The sequence below is a fragment of the Nanorana parkeri genome, unplaced genomic scaffold (genome assembly GCF_000935625.1).
Source record: "Nanorana parkeri isolate BGI_ZX_2015 unplaced genomic scaffold, ASM93562v1 scaffold336, whole genome shotgun sequence".
Taxonomy (NCBI): domain Eukaryota; kingdom Metazoa; phylum Chordata; class Amphibia; order Anura; family Dicroglossidae; genus Nanorana; species Nanorana parkeri.
In genome coordinates, this window is record NW_017306604.1 from 590,848 (window position 1) to 615,100 (window position 24,253).

The 24,253-nt window shown below is 43.4% G+C and overlaps 1 protein-coding gene across 1 annotated transcript in view; it reads right to left on the reverse strand.

Annotated features, from left to right (window-relative positions):
• NTSR2 (neurotensin receptor 2) overlaps positions 1–24,253 on the reverse strand; it is a 34,991-nt gene that overhangs the window by 6,044 nt on the left and 4,694 nt on the right. Inside the window, exon 2 of the mRNA XM_018558391.1 lies at positions 18,745–19,021. Within this exon, the coding sequence (XP_018413893.1) occupies positions 18,745–19,021 (277 nt within the window). The remainder of the gene's footprint in view (positions 1–18,744; positions 19,022–24,253) is intronic.

A 24,253-nucleotide genomic window follows, 5' to 3' on the forward strand; every position in this document is an offset into this window, starting at 1 on the left:
CCGTGCATCACCAGCAACTTCTCCCCCAAGAAAAGAAGGAACACCCCTGCCCCTAGGCATAAACAAGCATCCTCGCAGTGCTGGCATAGCCTGCTGCAAGGGGAGTTTTTTGGTTTGCCCGGAGATGGGCTTTAAGGACTACACTAACTAGTTACATATACAGTAAGTGCGGTGTTACTATAGCTATGCATGCAATTATGTTCTGTCCAGAGGTAAGAAAAGCACCGTTTATTATATAGCCTCAGTGATGTCCCAACAGTCAGCAATTTTGTATCGCTATCAACTAATGAATAACAAATGTGTATTGTATTTGACGTGGATTGAGACATTTATATTGAAAAATACACATGGTATAAAATGCGCATAACTTGAGAGCTGTAAGACGGAACTGTCTGGATTTAATTAAAGAGAATAAGTGTTGCACAATTTGAATATGATGACATTTTGATAGGTTAAGATCAAACTCCTGGGTGCTTTGACTGCTTCCTTTCAGATTTGATTAATTTATACAGGAATTAGTTGTGGTAGCAGTACACCACGCCTGTTGGCTGTAGAGTCATTTAATAACTGAAGGGAACTGATCCTTCACAGCATAAAATAAAGGTTTAATACAAGTTTAATGCCTGTTGGTTAGGGTTGTGCGCTGTGCACATCTATTGTTTGCAGGGCCGGATTTTCTTTCTCTGCTGCCCCAAGGCCAGGTTCCTCAATGCGCCCCCCTGTATACAGGCTGCGTACAAGTGTTCTCTGCAACATCGCCGAGACAAAACAAGCGGCAGCTTTCCTGCTGTACATTTAGCTCTGCTTGCCCAAAACAGGGCTAAATGTAGAAAACAACTACCTGCCCGGCTCCCGGAACTGCATGTCCCGGGCATCGGAAGATAGGAATTCCACACCTCTGCTGCCATTCTACTCCCTGCTGCCCCGAGGCCGGGCCACGGTTGGCCTTGTGGGAATTGTGTGATTGTTTGCATTCCCCTTTTCTTTGAATTTAAAAAAGGAATACAAACCTTGTTACATAGTATTTGAGGTTGAATAAAGACACAGGTCCATCAAGTTCAACCTTTGTGTGTCTGTATGTGATTGTGCATGTGTGTGTGTGTGTGTGTATATGAATGTGGTCTAGTTTTTAAGAGTACCTGAACCCCTGTATGTTGCGGTCTCTGAGGAAGGTATCTAAATGCTTTTTGAATGATTCAATATTCTTTGCTAATACCACTGCTTGTGGCAGCGAGTTCCAGATTTTAACCGCTCTGACTGAAAAAAAGCCCCTACTCCCCTTGTAGTTAAATCTTTTCTCCACCAGTTTTAGGTGGTGGCCTCTAGTCCTTGTTACGGAGTAATTGTTAATGACATTTTTGCTGCATCCATTTTTTTTCCACAGGTGAACTGCACATTTTAGGCCTGAAGATTACTTAACCCCCCCAGACATTAGACATTTTCTAAAAGTAGAGACCCAGTAGAATAAAATGGTGTCAGTTTTTTATGTCACATGACATTTGCACTGCTGTACTACTGTATTGTCCTTTCACTAAAAATCTAAATTTTCAGTGATAAATACACTCAAATTGATTTTAGCTAACACAAACATAATATAATAACCAATTTTTCTGTAAAATATAAAAGATGAGGTTGTGTTGAGTAAATATGTACCAAACCTGTCAAGCTTCAAAATTGCACGTGACCGGGAAATGGTGAAATGCTACAGTATCCAAAATTGTTCATTTGACGTTGAAAGCCTTTTCATTGGTTTAGAGTTATCAGTGAAGAATGGCCCTAAGACTATTGCTGTCATTTACATGTATGCAGTGTCACCCAGTATGTGTGGCACAATCATTGTCTTTGTATGTGTGTGCACCTAGTGTGTGCGTTTGTGTTCATATATACGTGCACCCTGGGATTTAACATTTTTCAGGGTTTTTTAAAAATCCTTTTCTTAAGGCTGGGTTCACACCTAGGCGTATTGAAAATGCGCGTTTGCACGTTTGTCGTGATTCGCGGTAAAAAACCGCGCGTTTGTCCGAGGGCTACCAGGCTGTATCCCAATGGATACGCGCGGCAAATACGCCCTAAAGAAGCTCCTGTACTTCTTTGGGCGTAGGGCGTTTTGCAGCGCGTTTCTACGCGCTGTAAAACGCCTAGGTGGGAACCATGCCCATGGGCAATCATTGGTTTTCACATGTTGAGCGTTTTACAGACCATAGGAACGCGCTGTAAAACGCTCAGGTGTGAACCAGGCCTAAACGTTAATAGCCAAGCACAGGTGACAGGTTCTTTTTAAGGACACATCACGGGTCTGCTCTGTGCTTTAGCTGATTGAGCATGGACTATCCTTGAAGGTTTTTTGGCAGTACTGTCCCTTTGAAACAACTTGCGCCCAATCCATAAAAGCCTTGCAACAGTTTCAGTTGTCATTCCAACACTAGTTAAGAACCTGTTGCAATTGCTGGGACAGATTAAAAAAAAATTATTGCCAGCTCACAAATTAGGAAATCGGCTGTAATTAAGACCGGGGATGACCAGGGGCTCAGTGGCGTAACAACCGGGGGTGCAGCAGGGGCGCGGGCCCCGGGCGAAAAGTGAAGGGGGGGGGCGCCGGCCGAAAATGGCACTTTCGGCTAAATGCCGAAAGTGACATTTTCCTGCCGTTTTGTCGGCGCGGCCGTGATTCCTTTCATCCCCGCTGGGACACAGAGCAGTGCCCAGCAGGGATGAAAGGAATCAGAGAGAAAATGACAGCCGGCCGAGCGCTGCGGGACGAGCGCTGTGAGCGGCCGGTGTCTTTCCTCCCACACCGCTCGGCCGCCTATCACAGTGCAGCAGAGCGGTGTGGGGGCGGAGACAGCCAGCGCTGTCACAGGAGGCTGGGCTCTCCTCTTGCAGCCTCCTATGACAGTGTGTGTCAGAGAGGAGAACGGGTACAAGCACTCAGTGATCAGTGATCGCTGAGTGTTTGTACATAATTGAGGACCTGGTATGTATACTATATCCTCAATTATGAATGAATGGGAGTGATCTACATCTCCTCCTGTTCATTCATAATTGTAGTTATAGTAAACATACCATGTTATCAATGAACAGGAACACTCATAAAGGATTCCTGTTCATTGATAACAGGGGACACAGAAAAAGAGATTGAGGACTCTGTGTCCTCAATCTCTTTTTCTATTTTTAAAGGGAAATATCAGGGGTCTGTTTAGACCCCCAATATTTCCCCGAAGCCCCTAAAAGTAAAGTAAAAAATAAAAATATTTAATAAAAAATTAATTAATAAATAAAAATTGATTTAAAAAAATTTAAAAAGTTTCAAAAAAAATAAAATATTAAAATTTGAAAAATTAAAATAAAACATGTGTGTGTGGAGGGGAGGTGCAGGGTACAGTTCCAGTGGTTGTTTATATAATGGGGGGGGGCAAAAAAAAATTCTGCCCCGGGCGCCCAGAACTCTGGTTACGCCACTGCAGGGGCTGACATCATTATGCCACTAACATACAATATTTGGGTAATGATGTCAGCCAACATCACCTCCCCTTTGTTTACATTTAGCCAACAGCCAGGAAATCTCCCAGATGGCAACTGAATGGGGTCAGGATGCTAGGACCATGTTGGCTGCACAGCTGACAGCCTCCTAGCAATCAATGGCATGGCTGAACAGCAATAGACGGAGCCTGATGGGTAAGCTGAGACACTAGTTTCCCATCAGGTCTGCCTCTCTGTTATGGTACAGTACTCATGGAGTCCGTGCCTGGTTTACAGATCTTCTCTGAAAATCTCAGCCAGGACTTCCAGAAGACCCACCAGTACCGCTAAAGGTACTCATGGAAGCCCTACCTCAACCTCTACCCGTATCCGACTACATTTTCGACTCCTGTCTACTGGCTGCTGACCTGAACTGTGTGACCATTCTATGGTTATCTCCTGTCTGGACCTCTGCCTTATTCTGACCATGCTCCAGACTACGGTATCCTCAATGAAGCCCTCCTGCCCTCGTTTATCCATTGGTAGGGTGATCCTGGGGGGCACAACCGTGTATAAGCAAGCAAGCAGCATCTCCACCATCAGAAGTTCTAGTGGAAACTGGCTGGTGCTTACATTCCGTACCTTGGGTGAGCCTGTGTCACCTGCCAGGGGGTGTCACCTTAACACTCCCTTGTGATTGACAGTGGATAGCAGTGGGTGGATTCCATAGAAACTAACAGCTATAGAATCCATCAACTACTGTCCTTTGATAGTAAAAAGGGAGGAGGACCTGATGAGGAACTAGTCTTTTAGTGTCCCCCTAGACGCTCCGACCCACCCACAGCAACATTTTTTGCCCACTGCACCTCTCAATGTGACAGATGAATTGGCCAGATGGGAGCTATCAGTAACACAGAGTCTGTGATTTCATCATGCTCAGCTGCACTAAGGACAGAATGTCCGGTCTGGACACTCTGGCCTCAGTGCCAGCCCCCACCATGAATCCATAGAACCATGAGTCCACAGGGACAGATTCACGTACCTGTGTCAGACAGGTACATGAATCTGTTGCGAGTCGCAACATTTGTCACACAGCCAGATGCCGGAATTCATATGAGTGTCTACGACATGTATTCCAGGATTAGTACATTAGTCAATTACATGTCCTTCCCGTTAGGGTTCACATCTACTTTAAACCTACACACTAATTCTGCTCTGACATCATTAATACATTTGTTTTAAATGCAGTGTGAGTACCCAAACTTGACATTGTACATGTGGTTGCTGTACAGCAGGGCTGAAATATGAGAGGAAGAAGCAGCTCATGGAGCCAATCAGTTCATGAGCTGAAAAGAAGCAAGTTGATAGGAGGAGAGATCAGAATGACAGAGAGGAGCTGACTTCTGCTTCTCCTGTCACTGTCCAGTCACAGGATCCAGCACAACCTGGAATCAGAGAAGGTGGGTTGAATGACACTGGCTGTCAATTTAACAGCAGAAAAAATAAAAAGTACTGCAGGGAAAATCTATTCATTAATGGTAAATATTGCAGTAAATCTTTGTTATCTTTGAATGAATGAATACATTTTTGTTATCTTGTTATCTTTGAATGAATGAATAAATGAATGAATGGTCCTTTAAAGCCTGAGTGGCTTAAAAAAATAAATAAGAAAATAAATAAATAAATACATAAATAAGAATGTATTTTATTTATAAGTATTTGTGGAGGAACTCTTCAGTCTCACTGAATGGAAATTGTAGTGGCACTAGACCTCTGCCTGCCATACATAGCTATCATTTATGTGCAGGTCAAAGACACGCAGTCAATGTATAACAATGTAATGTATCCAGACAATGAAAGCCCGCCACTTCTATGTATTTCTATGAATTTCTTATTCTCCTCACAGGAGCTTATATTGTATTTCTGACATTATAGCTCATCTGCTCTCTCACACTCCTATGAGAATAAATTCCCTGGGTATCAATGTCTTATTTTCAGTTCCGGTCTACAGAACCTTATAGGAATCCTGGAAAGAAAAAGGTTGAAGATGATCAATTAAAGGAGAACTATGGGGTTAAGGCTTTTCCCTATAGTTCTCCTTAGGGTAACGGGAGGACACAAACTAGCATCCTCCCGTCATCCTAGGCTCAGCTGCTCGCGGTATACTGAGACGCCGCAGCGGATCCCGACGTAGATGACGGGATCCGCCCAGCTGCGTGAGTGACAGCTGGCTCTGCCTATCTAGAGGCAGAGCCAGCTGTACCCGCCCCCTCCCCCGTCCGCCCTGCCAGTCAGCCCTGGCAGATCGGAGCAGGGAGGGGGGAATCCAGCCTCTCCCCTGTCACGGCAGAGAGCCGTGACAGGATCGAGAGGTGAGCGAACGCTGGTATGTGTTCGCTCACTTCCCGATCTACTGAGCGACCTGTGACAGTCTCATTGTCACAGGTCGGCTAGAACTATGAGGTGAGTGAAAAGCACTCACCTCATAGTTCTCCTTTAACTTCTTTCTAGAAAAAGAGCACAGTGTAGACATTGAAAAAAAGGTTTTAATTAAATATATTTTTTTAATGGTGTAATTTTAAAATGGTGCAAAATAGCAGCTACCTGTCACTTGTCACAGCTCCCAGTCTCAGTGGTTCTTGTAGGCCCTCCGCTGGCTCTAGCATTGGAACTGCCAACTGTCAGTGAAAACTGTCCTCTTCCAGCATTCCAGAAAGCCCTTATTATAGATATAGGTCCCCAAGTGTGGGGGCCCTGAGCAGGAGCATAACTAGGGTTGCCACCTGTCCAGGATTCACCCGGACAGTTCGGGTTTTGAATGCTGTGTCCGGGTATCATTGAAGCAGAAACCCGGACACAAGATGTCAGGCAGACAGGGGCAACCAAAATTAAGATAGGGGCTACTGGCCCCCCACTGAAAATAGTCTTGACTGTGATATTTACAAATGAATGGGTGGCGCTATTTACATCTGAATAAGTCGCCCAAAAAAATGTCTAGAGTGTTCGGGTTTTACTTGAAGAAAAGGTGGCAACCCTAAGCATAACTACAAATCTTAGGGCCCCATAGCAAAACTGTGCCCCCCCCCCCAGCTAACTCTGTAGCAGCTGGCAGTGCCAACTGTAACAATATGGGTCATTGATTTTATCAGGAATTATGTATCAAGGACAGGCAGCAGGAGGGCTGTCAGCATAGTCAGTGCACTACGAGGGAGCAGTGCTGGGGGTAAAAGTTATAGGAGTAATAATAACAATAATAATTATATTTCATATTATGGTAAAATAAAGAATACTCCTGCACACACTTTCTCTTCAACTCTAATACACTTTCTCTTCGGAGAGAAGAGAGAGAGCAATTAAACTCTAGATACATTAAACTTTTTTTTTTTTATAGAACTATAAACCTCAGCCCTCCTATAAGGTTTTAGCAGAGGTGAAGCTCTGGGATTTGTGACTGGATAAGGTATACGGGGTTAATGTCAGTCTGTAGAGCAATACATCTACACTGCTTAGATAGATAAGCAAATGATTCCACTGCACAGAGGCGGGTCTGTGACCAGACGATCCTGGAGCTCTGACTTCAGCTCTTCTATCCTGGAAACCTCGCAGTTTAGTTTCCCTAATCAGCCTACCTAATGGGGCCCCTTCCTACCCCAGGCCCCATAGCAGCCTAGGGTCGCCACCTTTTCTTCAAGTGAAACTCTAGCACCAAAACAGCCAAGAGAGAGCGAGGAGAGACATCCAGGAGGATGAGCGAAGAGTGAGGAGAGGCAGCCAGGAGAAAGAGAGGAGGGACAGCCAGGAAGATGAGTGAGGAAACATAACCGAGAGAAAGGAGAGACAGCCAGGGGAGGAAGCAAGGAGAGACAGCCAGGGGAGAGAACAAGGACACCCAGGAGAGAGAGAGAGAGAGAGAGAGGAGAGACAGCCAGGGGAGAGAGAGAGAGTAAGGAGAGACAGCCAGGGGAGAGAAAGGAGAGACAGCCAAGAGAGAGAGAGCAACACATCTGCCTGAAGCAGAACCCCTGTGCCCTTCAAGACATCTGCACACCGTTCTTCAGACACCTCTTTGCTCCCCAAGTTTCAGCATCCCTCTGTGTCCCGTGCCACCTCCTGGACTTATATTGGAACACCAGGAGCCCGGGGTTGCCCCTGTCCACCCGGCATAGTGACTCTTTGTGTCCAGGTTTCAGCTGGCCGGATACAGCACATAGAGGACTCAAAACCCGGACAGATGGCAACTCTATATCAGCTACATGGTCTGCTATGGGTATTGTTATGGCACCGGCTGTGAGCTATGTTTTACTATTGTAAGAATGCTGTTTACACAGACATAGGTGCATCAACCATTCCCATATATTACACTGGTGATGAGCAGTTCAGCCACCAGGTGGTAGTGTGTATTATGTTTAATCCTTGTATAATGTAACCTTCTTAATGGAACTGCAAGGTTATGATGTGATTTCCTGTACCCGTGTTCCTGATCTTTTTAATACAACAAGAAGGGATCAGGCATGTATCTAGCTAAATCTGACTGATAAGAACACATATCTGCATTAGCTTTCCAACAACTACCAACCCCAGTAGATTCAATGGGCACCAATTCTGTACATCAAACTTAGAAACAGCCAACGCATATAAGCTTAGGAAGCAGTATCAGGAGAGAGGAGGGGACCCGGCAGCATTTCTTATCCAGCCGGGTGACTGTCCCCTCCTCTCTCTGCCGGAGTCCATCACCAAGATGGCCGCCGGCAGGTATCAGTGACGTCTCGGCGGGGTGACACTCGGTTACCGCTCCGGGTGTCACCCAGCCTCGGGACACCCCTGTTAGTAAGCACTAGAGTTGATTTACTAAAGTATGTTCACTTTGCAAATAAATTTTCATTTCAAATAACTTAGCTTAACACTTAACTGACCAAGAACATGCAAGGAAAAATTATTGCACATGATTGGATGATGCAAGGCATGCTGTGATTGGAGGAGGCGTGATTAGAGCGAGGAGAGACATCTAGGAGGATGAGCAAAGAGACACAGCCAGGGGACAGAGTCAAGAGAGAGAGAGGAGAGGCAGCCGGGAGAATGAGTGAGGATAGACAGCCAGGAAAGAGAGAGAGCAAGTAGAGACAGCTATGGGGAGACAGAGGAGAGACAGCCAGGGGAGAGAAAAAGAGACAGCCAGGGGAGAGAACAGGGAGAGGCAGCCAGGGGGGAGAACAAGGAGAGAAAGCCAGGAGAGAGAAAGGAGAGAGAGCGAGGAGAGACAGCCAGGGGGGAGAGGGAAAAGAGACAGCCAGGAGAGAGCGAGGAGAGATAGCCAGGGGAGAGAGAGAGCAACACATCTACCTGAAGCAGAACCCCTGTGCCCTTCAAAACTTATCTTCACACAAGGTGTGAATGATCGTTGCAACCTCCCTTTCTCCAGTCACAGAACACCTTGCAATTTTTAAAAATAATGCATGGCTTTTTCTAAATGGCGCATAGGGTAAAGAGTACTGTACTGAACATATGGAACTTGATATCTCAGTGTTGCACTTTTGACACTGACAGGACAGCGTGGGCTGAATGAAACTAATGTAATGAGTGCCGCAATGGCCAGAAATGGGTCTTTTTTTGCACCCAATCATACAAGCTATGAATATTAGAAAAGGAAAGATTTCATTCACATCCAAATTGCAATTGTTAAGTAAAATAAAAGAAAGGAGGATTAAAAGAAGCAAAAGTAAATTAATCAGACTTCAGAATTGATCCCAGTTTGGGCAAAATAAAGCAAAACAAATAAAACAGCAAACACAATAAAATCTGCATCTGTCAGTCATCAGATTTACATAAATCATTTATTATACATAGACTATAGATTAGTGCTTTAGTTATAAGTTGGGTCTAGTGCGCTGGTCTATTATATCTCTCGATGGACTCCGGCAGTGGGTCTCCTCACCATACCTCCAGGCTTTTTTAGTGACCATGCCCTAAGCTGCTTTTGTGTAGATTACACTGTTCTCTGCAGCCCTGTGTCACCATCTTTGTATGTGTTAAAACCCCGGAGAGAAACAGGAGATTGATGCAGGAAAGCAGAATGGCCCTGTGTGCTCTTGCTTTATTTCTCATGTCAATTTATGGCAATCAACGTGAACAGAAAACACTTTTCTGTACAGAGAACAATTGCTTTGTTTGTTGATCCACCCTTGTCTATGGGGTCTATTTAAAAACAATTTGCAGAGCCTTTAAAACTCTTGTTAAACTCTTGTTAAAACTCTGTGAATGTTCTTTCTGTGCAAATGGAAAAAAACAAATGTTCTTAGTACAGTATACTCCCAGTTATCTGGCACCCATGGGGATCGGCAGGTGCCAGATAACTGTAGTTTCTGGTTGCTTGAGAGTTAATAGTAACTCTTGAGCTACCACCCCTCCCGACGGCGCAGCCCCAGTTGCTTGAATGCCGGATAATGGAGAGTTTACTGTATATGTAATATTAAGAAATGCCACATTATGACCACTAGATGGAGCTGAGGAGCACATCACTTTATACACTACTGATTCACATCAGCCCCTGCCCCCAAGGAGCTTACAAGCTAAGGTTCCTGCATCACATGCAAACATACATACACTAGGGCCAATTTAGACAGGGGCCAAATAACCTACCGGCAAGCCTGGAGAGTAGGAATCAACCAGAAGCAAACTCATTTAGGCACAGTGAGAACATGCAAACCCTGTGCAGGTCGTTTCCTGGTTAGGATTCGAACCGAGGAAGCTAATGCAGCAAGGCAGAAAGTGATAACCACTAAGCCACTGTATTACATATATATTGCCTTCATAGAGCTTGATCATGTGTCTCATCTTATAGCTCAATGCTTCCAGTTGCTACTAATTGGTAGTTAGTAGTGGATATTTACAAAAGCAACCAAGAACTGCAACTCAACCACAGCAGTATTAAAGGTTGCCTGTTTTCAAGGAAATAGGAAAACCCAGTTACTGACCTTCTTCTGAAAATACCAGTTGCCTGACCGTCTCTAGTTTTACCATGCAGTTAGATTTAGCATGCTGCATTTGAAATCAAATCTCCTTGAGTGCATATTTTTTAGGGGTCAGTGGCTCCGAAAGCATTGAAGCAATTGGCGCAACAAATTATATTTTTTTAAAGAATATCTGTCTACTAAATTTCTCTTCTCATGGGTATCCAATAAATGAAGCCATGATTGGGTAACCTGTGGATTGCAAGCTTTGCCTGAACTGCAAGTCCCAGCAGTCAGTAATTTCTCTCTCATTTCTGGCCAATTTTCACAGGTAGCAGTGAACGCCGGCTGAACACAGATAATTACATCGCATCAGGTACACTTCTTCCTGTTACATGGTAGAGCGGAAAGCCTTCATCCAGCTCTATAAATAATCTGATCATTTCAGTTTAATAATAGGGGACCAACTGCCTGGATACAGCATATATTAAACAGTAATGCAAACACAGGCTTCATAAAATGGTCTGGGCAAAATATACACATATTATTCTATGGGTGAGTAACAGTTGCTAGTAAGGATGCTCTGATATCAATACTAGTAGACATCTGCATTAGGATTAGGACGAACCTGCAAATCAATGAAAATCAGTAGATTCGGCGGATCGTCCAAATCCAAAATAACGAACTTATTATATGCCCAAATATACATAAAACTATATTCGGGCATACATAAATTCGTTTTCAGAACACACAGGCAGCCATATTGGCTGGTGGAGTGTTAAGCGCATGCCCGCCTCCATCTTGGAGGCGGAGTGTATGACATCACATGATAGTGACGTCACGCCCTAAACAAGTGTTGGCCATAGCAACCCCGGCGTGTCCATTTTGGAGTATATCTTGTGTACAGGATGCCAGAAGATGGATCCTGGGAGAGGTGTATTTTTCCCTTTGTTCGGGTTGTGATCCCTTTAAGGCCCCCTTCACACTGAACGGTTTTATCGTGCAGATTTACGCTGCAAAATCGCGCATATTTCCGCGCTGTGTACTAAGTCCAATGCATGTCAATGGAGCTGTTCCCATTTACAGCTCCATGTCGCCTGTAGCGCGTCGCTTGTGCAGGACCCTTTTTTTGCACGGATGTCGCGTGATTGTACTCAGCCCAATACGAAAAATTGCGCGATATCGCACGTAAAAACGCGCAATATCGCGCAAATGATAAACGCGCGATTTGCAATATCGCAAGTGTGAATGGGGTGTAAGGGACAGAAATGGGTGAACACCTGCTGCAGGAAGTGTGTTCAAAGGATAGGAAGCTAGAGACAGAGAGGGAGAGAGAAGCACTGATTAATGTGTGCAGACAAGGCTGTGGAGCAGACTAAGGTACTGGTGCTGTGAAACAGCTGAACTTTGCTGGGAGCCTGTTGGCTGAGAGAAACTCTAAAGGTGGACATACACCTTACAACCATCGCAAGACTTTTGTCTCGCGATGGTTGTAAAGTAAATAAAAAACCGTACGATCTGCACATCTTGGACAGGCAGATCATACTTGCGATCATCGCAAGCCCTCCCTGCTGAGGGGAGGGCTTCCGATGATTGCAATGCTGAACGGGCAGTGTGCGCTTGCGCACACCGGCCCGTGCGGCATTTGTCTTATGAGCAGGCCACGATTCTCAGTGGGTTTTCCAGCGTGCTCGTAAGACAAAAGACGTGCGACCGTACAGTAGAAACGGTCGCACGCCTTCCATACACCTGACAAGTGGGATTTCCCGCGATTATCGTACGATAATCGGCAGGTGTATGGGCACCTTTAAGGTTAAGAGTGTGATAACCTTGTGGACTGAAATCATCCAAGCCAGTGAGGCTATTGTTATTCTTTTCTGTGCTGAAGAAAGCAAACGGTACAGTTTATCATTTCTATGCTGAAGAAAGTAATCTTTTAAGTTGTTTTGCTGTACTGAAGAAAGAAATGACTGTTTATGTTGCTGCTGTGGAAAATAAATGCAATTTGTCTGATAAAGCCTGTGTCCTGCGGTCCGGCTAATTCCCCAAACATCACACTTGGTATACACCAAGATGGCGGCCCTCAAACATGCGGGCGCCGCCCTCTTGGTGTATACTACCAAGATATACTCCTAAATGGCAACGCACCAGCAGCCGATATGGCCTCCGCTCGTTCGGCGGTTTCAGATTCGGAGGCTCATTGCCTCCGAATCCGAAACAACATAAAAATGTGTTTTCTTTTGACGAAATGAATGAAAAAGTTTTTTGTTTTCATTTGTTTCGTCTGAAAACTATTTGTTTTGTTGTGCACGTCTAAATAGTAGTATCAGTACAGATAACAAATATTTGTGCGAGTACTCACCCAAATGCTCCGATACCTTCCCTGATACAGGAACTGGTCAGAGGGAGATTTCCTCGCTGATATAAAGCCGGCTTCCTGATTGGCTGGGAAGCTGGCTCAATGCTGAGCCGGCTTTCCAGCCAATCAACATCGAGCTGGCCAAACAGCATGGAGCCGGCTTCCCAGGCAATCAGGCTTCCTAGTTGGCCATGAAGCCGGCTTCATGCTAGCGGAAGTTTCGGTAATGGTACTCGGTATCGGCGAGTACAGAAAGATAAATATTGGTACTAGTACTCGATACTCGATATATTGGTGTGCATCCCTATTTGCTTCAATTGTAAAATCATTCCCAGCGATACCATTTTGTTCTGAACTGACACTGTGCATCTAAATTACCCAAAATGCTGTTTTAATAGACAATGGTACACTACTGTTCCATTGTATAAAACACATGGGCATATTTTAAATACATATCTTTAACCACTTTGGGCCCGGAGCATTTTTGTAATTTTTGCACACATATGTTAAAACCAGCAAACTGCTTAAAACCCCCAAAGAAATATATAATATATTTTCTGAAAGCAGAGGCCCTGTAAAATAAAAAAATTTTATTTGCAAAAAACAAAACTGTGCCTAGTAAATAGATACCAAACATGTCAAGCCTTAAAATTACGTACGCCTGGGAATTATCCAAAACCACCCATAGGCGAGTCTTTGAGTAAGTAAGTGATGATACTTTCATTATTGCTCTCACTCCAAATGTAACATGGGTGTCACAATCCTCAATTTCACACTCAGGCGCACCTGACATGTGTTTGCATTTGTTTATGTGTGTACGCGGGGGTGGAGGGATTTAGTAAAATGTTTGTGCTTTACCAATAAAATAACAGCCTGAAACTGGCAGGGATGAAATCATCATCCCTGCCAGTTTCAGTAATCGGAGGGGAGATCAGCCACTGGGGGTGCTCTGATATTCCTCTGATCCAGCCACTGACACTGATGTACCGGCTTCAGGCATGCATGGGGAACAGCAAAGCCTCGAATAACCAGGAGCATCGGCACACTGTGAAGTGACGTGGCAGCTCAAACGCTTGTATATTAAAGCTGCTAGTCAGCTGCAAAGCACAGCACCTTGGTATAACCACTTCAGGATGGCGCTGTATATGGCCAGCTTTAGGCTACAGAGATAGATATCAGAGTTTAGAAGTGCTATTGGGGTAGTTGACTCAGAGATATGGGAATGATCAATGGTGGGCAAATAGGCTGTTTACTTTGCAAGGGAATTTGTACTTTGCAAGTGATGTTTCCTTTCAGCTTAGTGAATGTGGTGAAAATTAACTTTGCAAAGAATACCCAATCATGTGCAAGGAAACTAAAAACAACTGCATTTTTTCTTCCACACGATTGGATGGCAGAAGTCATCAGAGATTTACCACATTAACTAACCTAAGGGGAAACTTCCCCTGCAAAGTGCATATTTCCATGCAAAGTGAACAGCCTATTTGCCTTTAGTAAATCCACTTCATGGAGTCCAGGCACAATCCTTTTCTCAAATACCTATACTAGAGAAGCAATGAAACTTCAAACTGTTTGCATTAGTAGATGGCTAAAGCGGTACAATACTCTACTGCCTTATTTATAATGCTGCATTTGCTTCAATTCACAAAGCTAACACAACAGAATACAAATGTTTTTCTTTTTTTTAAAGTGACAGTATTTTAACCAAGTCCAATGAGATTTGAAAACTGAAGTCACATGGCAAAATTAGAGATCCTTATCCTTGCTTTAAAGAGACATTTAGTTACCCCTGCCAATGCTGCTGTAAGCACTTACCTTATGCGATGCCTCTTGATCCAATTATCTTCTTTATTCCACTTGTTTCTGATAGTCCCTCCAGCGCTGGTGCCGGTCTCTGATCCACTGCAGACTCCTCGGGTCCCACGTTGTCTGTCCGACGTGCTGTCCGACGTGGCTGCCCGGCTGTGTCCATCCAGTTTCATTTTCTCTCCTCCTCCCTCCTCTCTACTGCGCCCGCACACACTTATTCACAGCCTTTTGGGAGCCGGGATTGCTTCAGCCGTGAGAGAGCGGCGCTGGAACGGGTAAGTCTTTGGGTATTTGCCCAATTTTTTTTTTCTAATTATTATTATTATGCAGGATTTTTATAGCGCCAACAGTTTGCCCAGCGCTTTGATCATGGGGCATATATCTACTGCTTGCTAGCAGTAGATATATGCCAGAAAAACAAAAGACTTTAATTATACTTTAAAGCAACTTTGTAAATTGAACCTACTGTGTCTTCCCAATGGGTGATTCTACTAATTTCCTTCTTTGTTTTATACTATCTTAAATTAAAATTTTTAGACAATTTCTGTCCTAGTCAATGAAACAACCAGAAATAAAGAACCTTCTTATTTATCATATGCCTTCTAAAACTCGTAGGATTGTTAATTATGGAACAAAAGGAAGGTAGGTGAACCCTTATTCAGGGTTTTTTTTTTTATTCAAGTGAAACATCTATTTTGTCTCTGTTCTTAGGAGTTTTTGTTGTCTAGGTTTTCTTTTCCAGGTCCTAATTTTAATTCTTCCACCACCAAAATCACCTCGGGTCACCGTGATGTTTTTCTTGGACATGACAAGCTATTGGATGAGGTGCTTCCTTTATCACTAACATTTTATCGCTATCTTTGTTGTTGACACATTCCAATACCCTATGTCAAAATGCTGCTATTTTCCAGAAGAGGCCAGCGTTCGCAGTGAAGGAGGAGGCGGGGCCCACCTACGAGCAACCCTGCCTCCTCCTACATCACTGGCCAGCAGCCTAAGAGCAGGTGGGGCCAGTGATGTAAGAGGAGGCAGGGCCCGTCGATAGAAGAGAAGGCGGGGCCCGGTGACCATGGAGGCGGACAGCGCTGACAGGTAAGAGTTGTGCAGCCCATCTGAGACCCTGCAAAGCCCACTATAGAGTCTATGGTGGGCTCTATAGGGTCACTCTCAGGTGGGCTGTTTGGTATATCAGGTGGGCTGTGCAAGTGGCATAACTAGCAATCATGGGGCCCCATACGAAATTTTTTGTTTTTGAAATTTTTTGAGTTGCATATATGCCTATTGTTTTGGGATTTCTAATTTGCTTTAATGTTGGAATAAATGGCCGCACTTTACATTTCCCCCAAACTAAAGGTTTTTTTCGGTTGTTGGGGTTAACTGTTGTTTTGTTACTCCTTCTATTCTGCTTCTCAAGATGTCTATGTACCAATAGGTCCTTGATATTTTTTAACTCTTGAATGGGGATTATGTTAACTGTTAAAAATTATAGAAGGGATGTCCATGGATTATAGAAATATTTTAGAAAAATTAAATACAGGGTAAGTTATGGTGCAGTGGGGGAAGATGCTCAGGTCTTGGTAAAGTGCCTCACTACCAATTCCAATTCTTATAATGTATGTTTGATCCACCTGCACAGTACACATACATTGTAACAGGGGATGCCTCATTTAACTATAGGTCTATTTGAAAGCATATCTAAACTCACAAACAAACAACATTGTAACATATTGCAGTTTAGCAGTCCTTAGATGTGGTGGCTGCATTAGGCCTGGTTCACACCTAAACGTTTTGTAGCGCGTTCAACGCTCAAGGAACGCTCTACAAAACGCTCAAACATCTAAATCCCATTGTATTCAATGGGTCTGGTTCACACCTTGCCGTATTTCCGCACGTCCGTACGCGATACAAAAAGGCCTATGCCCAAAGAAGTACATGTACTTCTTTGGGGCGTTTTGGTCTCGCGTTTCCATTGGGATACAGCCAAGTAGGCCTCGGAAACGCGAATCGCGGTAAAAACGCGTGACAAACTGGCATATTCAATACGCCTAGTTGTGAACCCAGCCTCAGTTTTCGGCTAAGAACATTTTCAGTATCAGTATTTCAGTACAGTACTTAATGTTCACACCAGAAATGCAGAGGCGGCTCTCTAATTAGGCGAGGGCCTCGCGGCCGACTAGCTCGCCAATGGCAGCTTCAACTAACCTGCCTCTGGTCAGTCCGCCCCTGGGCTTGGAAGGAGCAGCCATTTCCTCACGGGGAGAATGATCGCCGGCAATTCCCCCGCAGCCACCGCACCGCACCGCAACCCCCCTCCCCCTTCCTGGATCTGTCACTGAAGAGAGAGGGAGAAGCTGCGCGGCGGGACTTCAGACGCGGCATATCACTCGAGTACTGGCGGAACTACTTCCGCCACTTCCCTTCATCTTTTCCTGCAGAGGAGAAAATGCAATGTCCTTGTCATGTACTGTGAGCTAACCCGAAAGCACAGAGGTAGACATGTTTGAAGTTCAACCTGGGTGACAACCGTGGCTGTCCACATGCAGTATATACAGTGGAGGGTTGAGTGTAGACACCCAGGTGCGTTATTGAAAGGATTACCAGGTGGAAATAAAGGGAAAAATGCAGCCACCACATCTAATGACAAACTGCTATGTATAGGGCCTGTTCAAAAACAAAAGGTCACCAGATGGAATTAGCTGAGCATATAGGTAAGAGCCTTCCATTGGATGATAGATCAAGGTTTAGCAACGTTATCTGCCCAAAAAATAATATTAGCTGCCTACCTGAATATACTGAATGACTAGGTTTTTCCATCAATGGATTTTTTCTTCCATGATGGCACATTGGGCATATTCCAAGATGACAATGCCGGGATTCATCGGCCTCGGATTGTGAAAGAGTGGTTCAGGGGGCATGAGTCCAGACCTGAACCCCATTGAGAATCTTTGGGATGTGCTGGAGAAGACTTTACATAGAGGTCTGACTCTGCCATCATCACTACAAGATCTTGGTGAAAAATGAATGCAACTCTGGACAGAAATAAATGTTGTGACATTGTATAAGGTTATCGAAGCAATGCAACAGAGAGTGTGTGCCGTAATCAAAGCTAAAGGCGGTCCAATTAAATATTAGAGTGTCTGACTTTTTTTTGGTCAGGCAGTGTATAATTTGTGTACTTAAGTTTAAGATGACAACGTTCTCTTATCTCCCTGTCCATGATTCCTTTATAATTCTTCCTGAAATGCATTAACATTTTTTGCAATTCATGTTGCAAAGTTTAGAGACAATACAATTTTACACGCAACCCAGCAATGTACAGATTTTTAGAAGAGTTAATCTACCCAACTCTAATATTATGTTTTTGCAAAATGCTGAATAATTAAATCTCTAAACTTTCATGATCTCAAAGATTCTCTTGGTGAGATATTGGAACTTGAGGTTCCAGCTCTGCTAACTTACTGCAAGGATAACAAGTGAGTCACATTCTCCATGCTGGATTAATTCAGGATTATTCAGCACAGTGGAAACAGTCCTACTCTAGGAGGAGGACTAAAATTCCAGGCTGTAAAGAGGACTTTCATCTGAAAACTGTACTGAGAAGATATTACAGCCAAAGTACGTTAAAAAGCCTGTAGGCAACCCAGCCAATTAAGTCCAAAACATGGACTATTAAAAGAAAACAAGGATCATGTATTAGTCAAACCTGTACCACCATATACAAACCAATATAAAAAAAACCCATAGAATATTAGAAAAGTATAAAAAATATACATACCCTACACTACAGCCTCCACCAGCAGTGCTAAACAGTGGATCCCAAATCTCTTGGAATGACATTCTAGTACATGTAGGCCTGTTAATTCACCTGCGCCTAAACATTGTGGATGGAGGCCAGGGCGTAAGGTGTGTATATATTTTTTTACTTTTCTTATAACGTGTAATTTTATTGTAATGCTGTGTATTCATACGGGGGATTGGGGTCTAACTAATAGGCAGACCTTGCATTTTGATGCATGGTCCACTTGCAATGGTCATTCCACCCAGTTGTTATGTTCTAATTAGAAGTGACTGTGTTGCCTTGCAGCTTCTTCAGGGTATTTCAGCATTTTGATGCAATGTCCACCTTAAAAACAATTAAACAGCAAAATAAAATTGACTGATTTCCTTAACTGAGCATGTAAATGCTGTGTTGCAGTGACTGTATGCGGTTGGGTTCGCTGGACACTGTGAGGTTCTTCTTTTCACTTGTTCTTCCGATGGGAATCCCAGATAGACTGCTGGGTGAAGACTGAGACTTGCGCACTTCTTTGGAAGCCCGAGAGCTCTTGCAGGAGGAATGGATGATCAGACTTGAGCGAGAGCGCAGGGACACAAGATGGCTTACTGTTATACAGTTCAGAGCACCAATCAACGTAACCGGAAGGACAAAGGAAACAAATGCGTTGACCTAAAATGATAAAAAACAATATCTACTTAGAATGGTCTGTGGCATAGAGCAGAGGTTTCAACCTGTGTCAGTTCCTGATCCACATTCAAATACTGCAAATGGTGATGAGGCACACTTAAAACATTTAAAGAATTATGCTAACAATGTTGATGATATAAACAAATTACCATAGATTGCAATCTCCATGATCTATTTAATAATTTACTATTAGATATTCTTGGCTCAGTCTGATGAGAAATATTTAATGCAAAAGGTGTAAAGAAAGACCGATATTGAGCACTTGCTAAGTGCTCAATACCAAAGTTCCCCAAACTAATAGTCTGGGGAACTTTGGTATAGAGCAATGGTGTCATGCCAAGTGTCTCACTTGGTGTAACATACTGTAGTGAACAGCATGATGGCACCACAGCAGGTGTAAGTACATTTGTAAAGCGTTCCTGTCAGTCACAAAAAAATGAAAATTCTCCACCAAAGAAGAGCTATTCTACAGCCGTCTGGGTCTCCTACCATTGTTCTGCTCCAGTGCTGCAGTCACAGATAGTCATCAGCTTTAAACACTTCCAGTAGTGTCGGATGCCCGTGTCCCTCACAGTGCGCTGTACTTTCATCCTAGGGCCCCTACACCATTACAGGATTTAACAGTAAACTAGGGGTGGAAGGATGGAAGCCCAGCGTGTGGTGGGGCACACACTTCTGGACGTGTTGAATGTTGAAGAGTCTGGCTGATGCTGCAGCGCTGGAACAGAGCAAAGGTAGAAGACACAAGGTGCCAGAGAGGTGAGTATGATACTTCTTCTATATCAAGGAACATCCACCTGGAATTATTTTCTGACTGACATGGAGTAGGGAATAGTTAGTAGCCCTGACAGTTTTATTTTTCTGTTTTTCCTGGTTATGTCTTGTTGAGACAGAATGAGTGCTGGAGACAGAACAGGAAGTGAGAGAAAACCTCTCCAAAATAAAATGTTCTCTTAGATAGGAGATTTCCCCCGAAACTTTCTATCCCAGTAAAAATGGTCACGGGTACTAATTTCTGCAATGGGGACATAGTAATGAAAAGCAGACAGAGGTTCTAACTTCTCTACTCTATCCAAAACTTGAGACTTTTTAACTAATGATACACTTTGATGTGTGCTTGTTAAAGGAAACTGGAGCCATCGTAGTTTTATTAAATGTGGAATGCAAAATTTTGATAAAGAAGTCAAGTCTCCTGTATCCTGTCTCTAGATGGCAAGCTCAAGAAGACACAACACCACCTATACATGGCTCCACAAGCTGTAGATCTTTGTTGTACAAGGAATTGTAAATAGATGATAAAGCCTTCTAGCACCACTAGCATACAACCTCCTTGTACCACATGGCACTGTGTACCCAGGGCCGGATTTACTCTCTCTTATGCCCCAAGGCCATGTTCCTCAATACGCCCCCCTCCTCGCCAAACCCTCCTCCCCCTATCCCCAAGGGAGAATGGCAACCAGATGGCGGGAGAGGCAGGGGTGGTTTTATTTGAATTAAATTTAAAAAAAAATGTTTATCACTTTTTTAATTTTTGTAATTTGTATTTATTTATTTTTTATCGCCTGCTTCACCTCTACTCCCTGCTGCCCCGAGGCCAGGCCTCAGTGGCCTTGTGGTAAATCCAGCCCTGTATGTGTACTATTTTCAGAGGAAAGGAAATTGCTTAAACAACATGATAATCTCATCTTTAAATGCCTTCTTTATGACAAGCAAGTGGAAGAAAAGTGTTATGTGCTGTTATGGGTTGGAGACAAAGTCAGGGACATTTATGGTATGCAGACCATAGTTATTATGTAACTCTAACAGCAAACAGATTTTATGCAACACAAATGTATAGCATTTTATTATTGATAGATTATAAAACCTTTTCTGTGTGAGGGACAGTATGTATTCTGAATTAGGTGTGTCTGGGGATGCAAAAAAGAACTCTTTGAAACTTTAATCCAGAAGAAAGAATTGGGACCCAGGTGCCATGAGATTTGTTTAGTTTTATTTTTTTTTATGTAATTTAGCAATTTAGGGGGGTGGCAGGGTAACGGGCATTGTGGGGTTAACGCAGAGATACAGTAAATTGTGCCGCTAAGTTAAAGAAAAATTGATGGAAAATGTCCATCTGTATATTGCTCTTTCTACAACCTTATTTAATTAGCCTAACTTCTGTAATTTACACTAACTTTGATTTTTTTCTTCCGAATGGAAGACCGTTTTTCACACATTAATAAAAACCGGTGTGACTGAGGCAGCTGACACATTAATTAGTTCTGAACTTGGGAAGGTTATGTGTCATATTTGTACGCAAAAAGCACTGCAGCCAACAGAATTTATTAATAAGGAGGCAGGATGAGATTTTTTGCTCAGGAGGTACCCTGTAGGGGAAGTATTAGAGATTAGTGATGAGCCGAACACCCCCGTGTTCGGTTCTAACTCGAACTTTCGAACATGGAAAAAGTTCTAACTCGAACTTAGAACTCAATGCAAGTCTATGGGGGTAGAACTCAGAAAATTAAAGGTCCCCATTTTGAAGCCTTATATGCAATTTATTGGCCATAAAAAGTGTATGGGGATCCGGGTAGTGCCCTGAATGACAGGAATCAATGAAATTTAAAACAAAAAAAACCAAGAAAAATATTTTTTAAAGGAACAGTGATTTTTACATGATTTACAGGGTAAGAGTAAAAATGAAAAATTCCTTCAAATATTGTGCCTGGAGGGTCCCCATAACCTGCCTGTGAAGTGGTGGATCTGTAGGATGTATAGAACCTGCTGCACTGCTGCAGCAAAAAGTGACATTTAAAAAGAAAAACAAATGACATTTCAATTGAAGGTATGGTGCCTGGGGGGTCCCCTTTCACTGACCGTAAAGTGGCGCAAATCTCAATCTCTGTGTCTTTGGTGACACAGACGAGTAGAACACTCCTATGCCCAGGGCTGTATTTCCACCACTGGAGCAATGAGCCTGTAGGCACACTACCTTTGGCACCCTAAGTAACACTCATCTATTAGAACCACCTGTAAGGGTCTGTTTACACCATAGAGATGCGTTAATTGCTAGGTGCGCTGTGCAATACCCTACATTAGTCACGCGGTATAGTCAGGGCCCAATCACCACTTCGGGCTCCTGTAGGCAAGAATGGAAATCATGTACCAGGAAACAGGGATGCTTTCAGTGACAATCCCCAATCCAGAAGTACCAACATACATGTAATTCATAGAACATTTCACAGTACTAACATATCAGATTAAATTAGGGTTGCCACCTGTCCAGGATTCACCTGGACAGTTCGGGTTTTGAATGCTGTGTTCTGGGTTTCATGGCAGCAGAAACCCGGACACAAGATGTCAGGCAGACAGGCAACCAAAATTAAGATAGGGGCTCCTGTCCCCCCACTGAAAATAATCTCAACTGTGATATTTACATATGAATGGGCATCACTATTTACATATGAATAAGCCACCACTCATTCTCCCAAAAAAATTTCCAGGCATCGCGTGAGTGTTCGGGTTTGGCTAGAAAAAAAGGTGGCAACCTTAGATTAAATACCTATAAGAAATTTTAGCGACTTTATATTCTTGTCTGGAATGGGAAAGCTGAGCATAACTAGAGTCACTTGAGGCTCAAAAACATAACCAGCAATGACCTTACGTTGGGTTTCAGAAACAGAAATCCGTTGACAAGCTTGTAAGTCACTACAATGTCATAGTTTTTGCATAATAACATGAAAATTCCCCAGTGCTTCATCCAACTAATCAGCTCAAAAAGCTTAATTAAACTGCTTGTAACATTTAGATTGAAGACAGAAGTCGCAAACTTTTGCAAATATATGCAATATATAAATAAACATATGTGTATATATGGCAAATATACAGTTATATGTAAATTATATAAGCTCCTAACCTGAAAGAAAAAAAAAAGACAAAAAAGTATATATATATACCGTAAACACACACACACAGACACATATATACATATCTCAATGCATACCTTGAGAGCAAGCTTGTCTTGGAGGTACAGTGGATTGCAAAAGTACCCCCTTGTTATTTTTCCCATTTTGTTGCGTTACCACCTGAAATTAAAATTGATTTTTTGGGGGGTGTATCACGCCTAACACTTTGAAGATGCAAAATATTTTTTCTCTTGTGATACAAACAAGAGATAAGGCAAAAAAACAGAAAACTTGAACGTGCATAACTATTCACTCCCGCCCCTCCAAGTCAATACTTTGTAGAGCCTCCTTTTGCAGCATTACTGCTGGAAGTGTATTGGGGTACGTGTGTATAAGCTTGGCACATCTAGCCACTGGCATTTTTGCCTATTCTTCCAAGAAAAACTGCTCCAGCATCTTCAAGTTGGATGGGTTTCGCTGAATCTTTAATTCATGCCACAGATTCTCAATTGAATTGAGGTCTGGGCTTTGACTAGGCCATGTCTAGACATTTAAATGTTTCCCCTTAAACCACTCGAGTGTTGCTTTAGCAATATGCTTAGGGTCATCGTCCTGCTGGAAGGTGAACCTCCTTTCCAGTCTCATATCTCTGGCAGACTGAAACCGGTTTCCCTCAAGAATTTCCCTGTATGTCCATTTTCTGGCCGATACAGCGGTGCATCTGTTCTTTCTCTCCTCCCCGCTGGGCGTTGCTCTGTGTTCCAGTGGGGAGAAGAGAAACTGTGACAGCCCGCCGAGCGCTGCGGGAGGAGAGCGCAGTGAGCGGCCGGCGTCTCTCCTCCCTCACCGCTCATCTTGCTATCACAGATCAGCAGAGCGGTGTGGGCGGAGACCGCCAGTGCTGTCACAAGAGGCTAAGCTCTCCTCCAGCTCGGCTCGCTCAGCCTCCTGTGAACGGCATTTAAGGAAGGAGAGCGGGTACAAACACTCAGTGACCAGATCGCCCTGTTTGTAAATAATTGCCGACATGGTATGTTAACAATATCCTCAATTATGAATGAATGGGAAGTGATCTACATCACCTCCTGTCCATTCATGATTGTGGTTATAGTAAACACACTCTCTGTCCTCATGTTATGAATGAACAGGAACACTCAGTATAGTGGATTCCTGGTCATTTATAATAGGGGAAGCAGAAACAGAGATTGAGGACTCGGTGTCCCCAATCTCTTTTTCTATTTTAAAAGGGAAATATCAGGGGTCTGTTTAGACCCCAAATATTTCCCTGAAGCTCCTAAAAGTAAAGTAAAAAATAATTTGTTTTAATAAA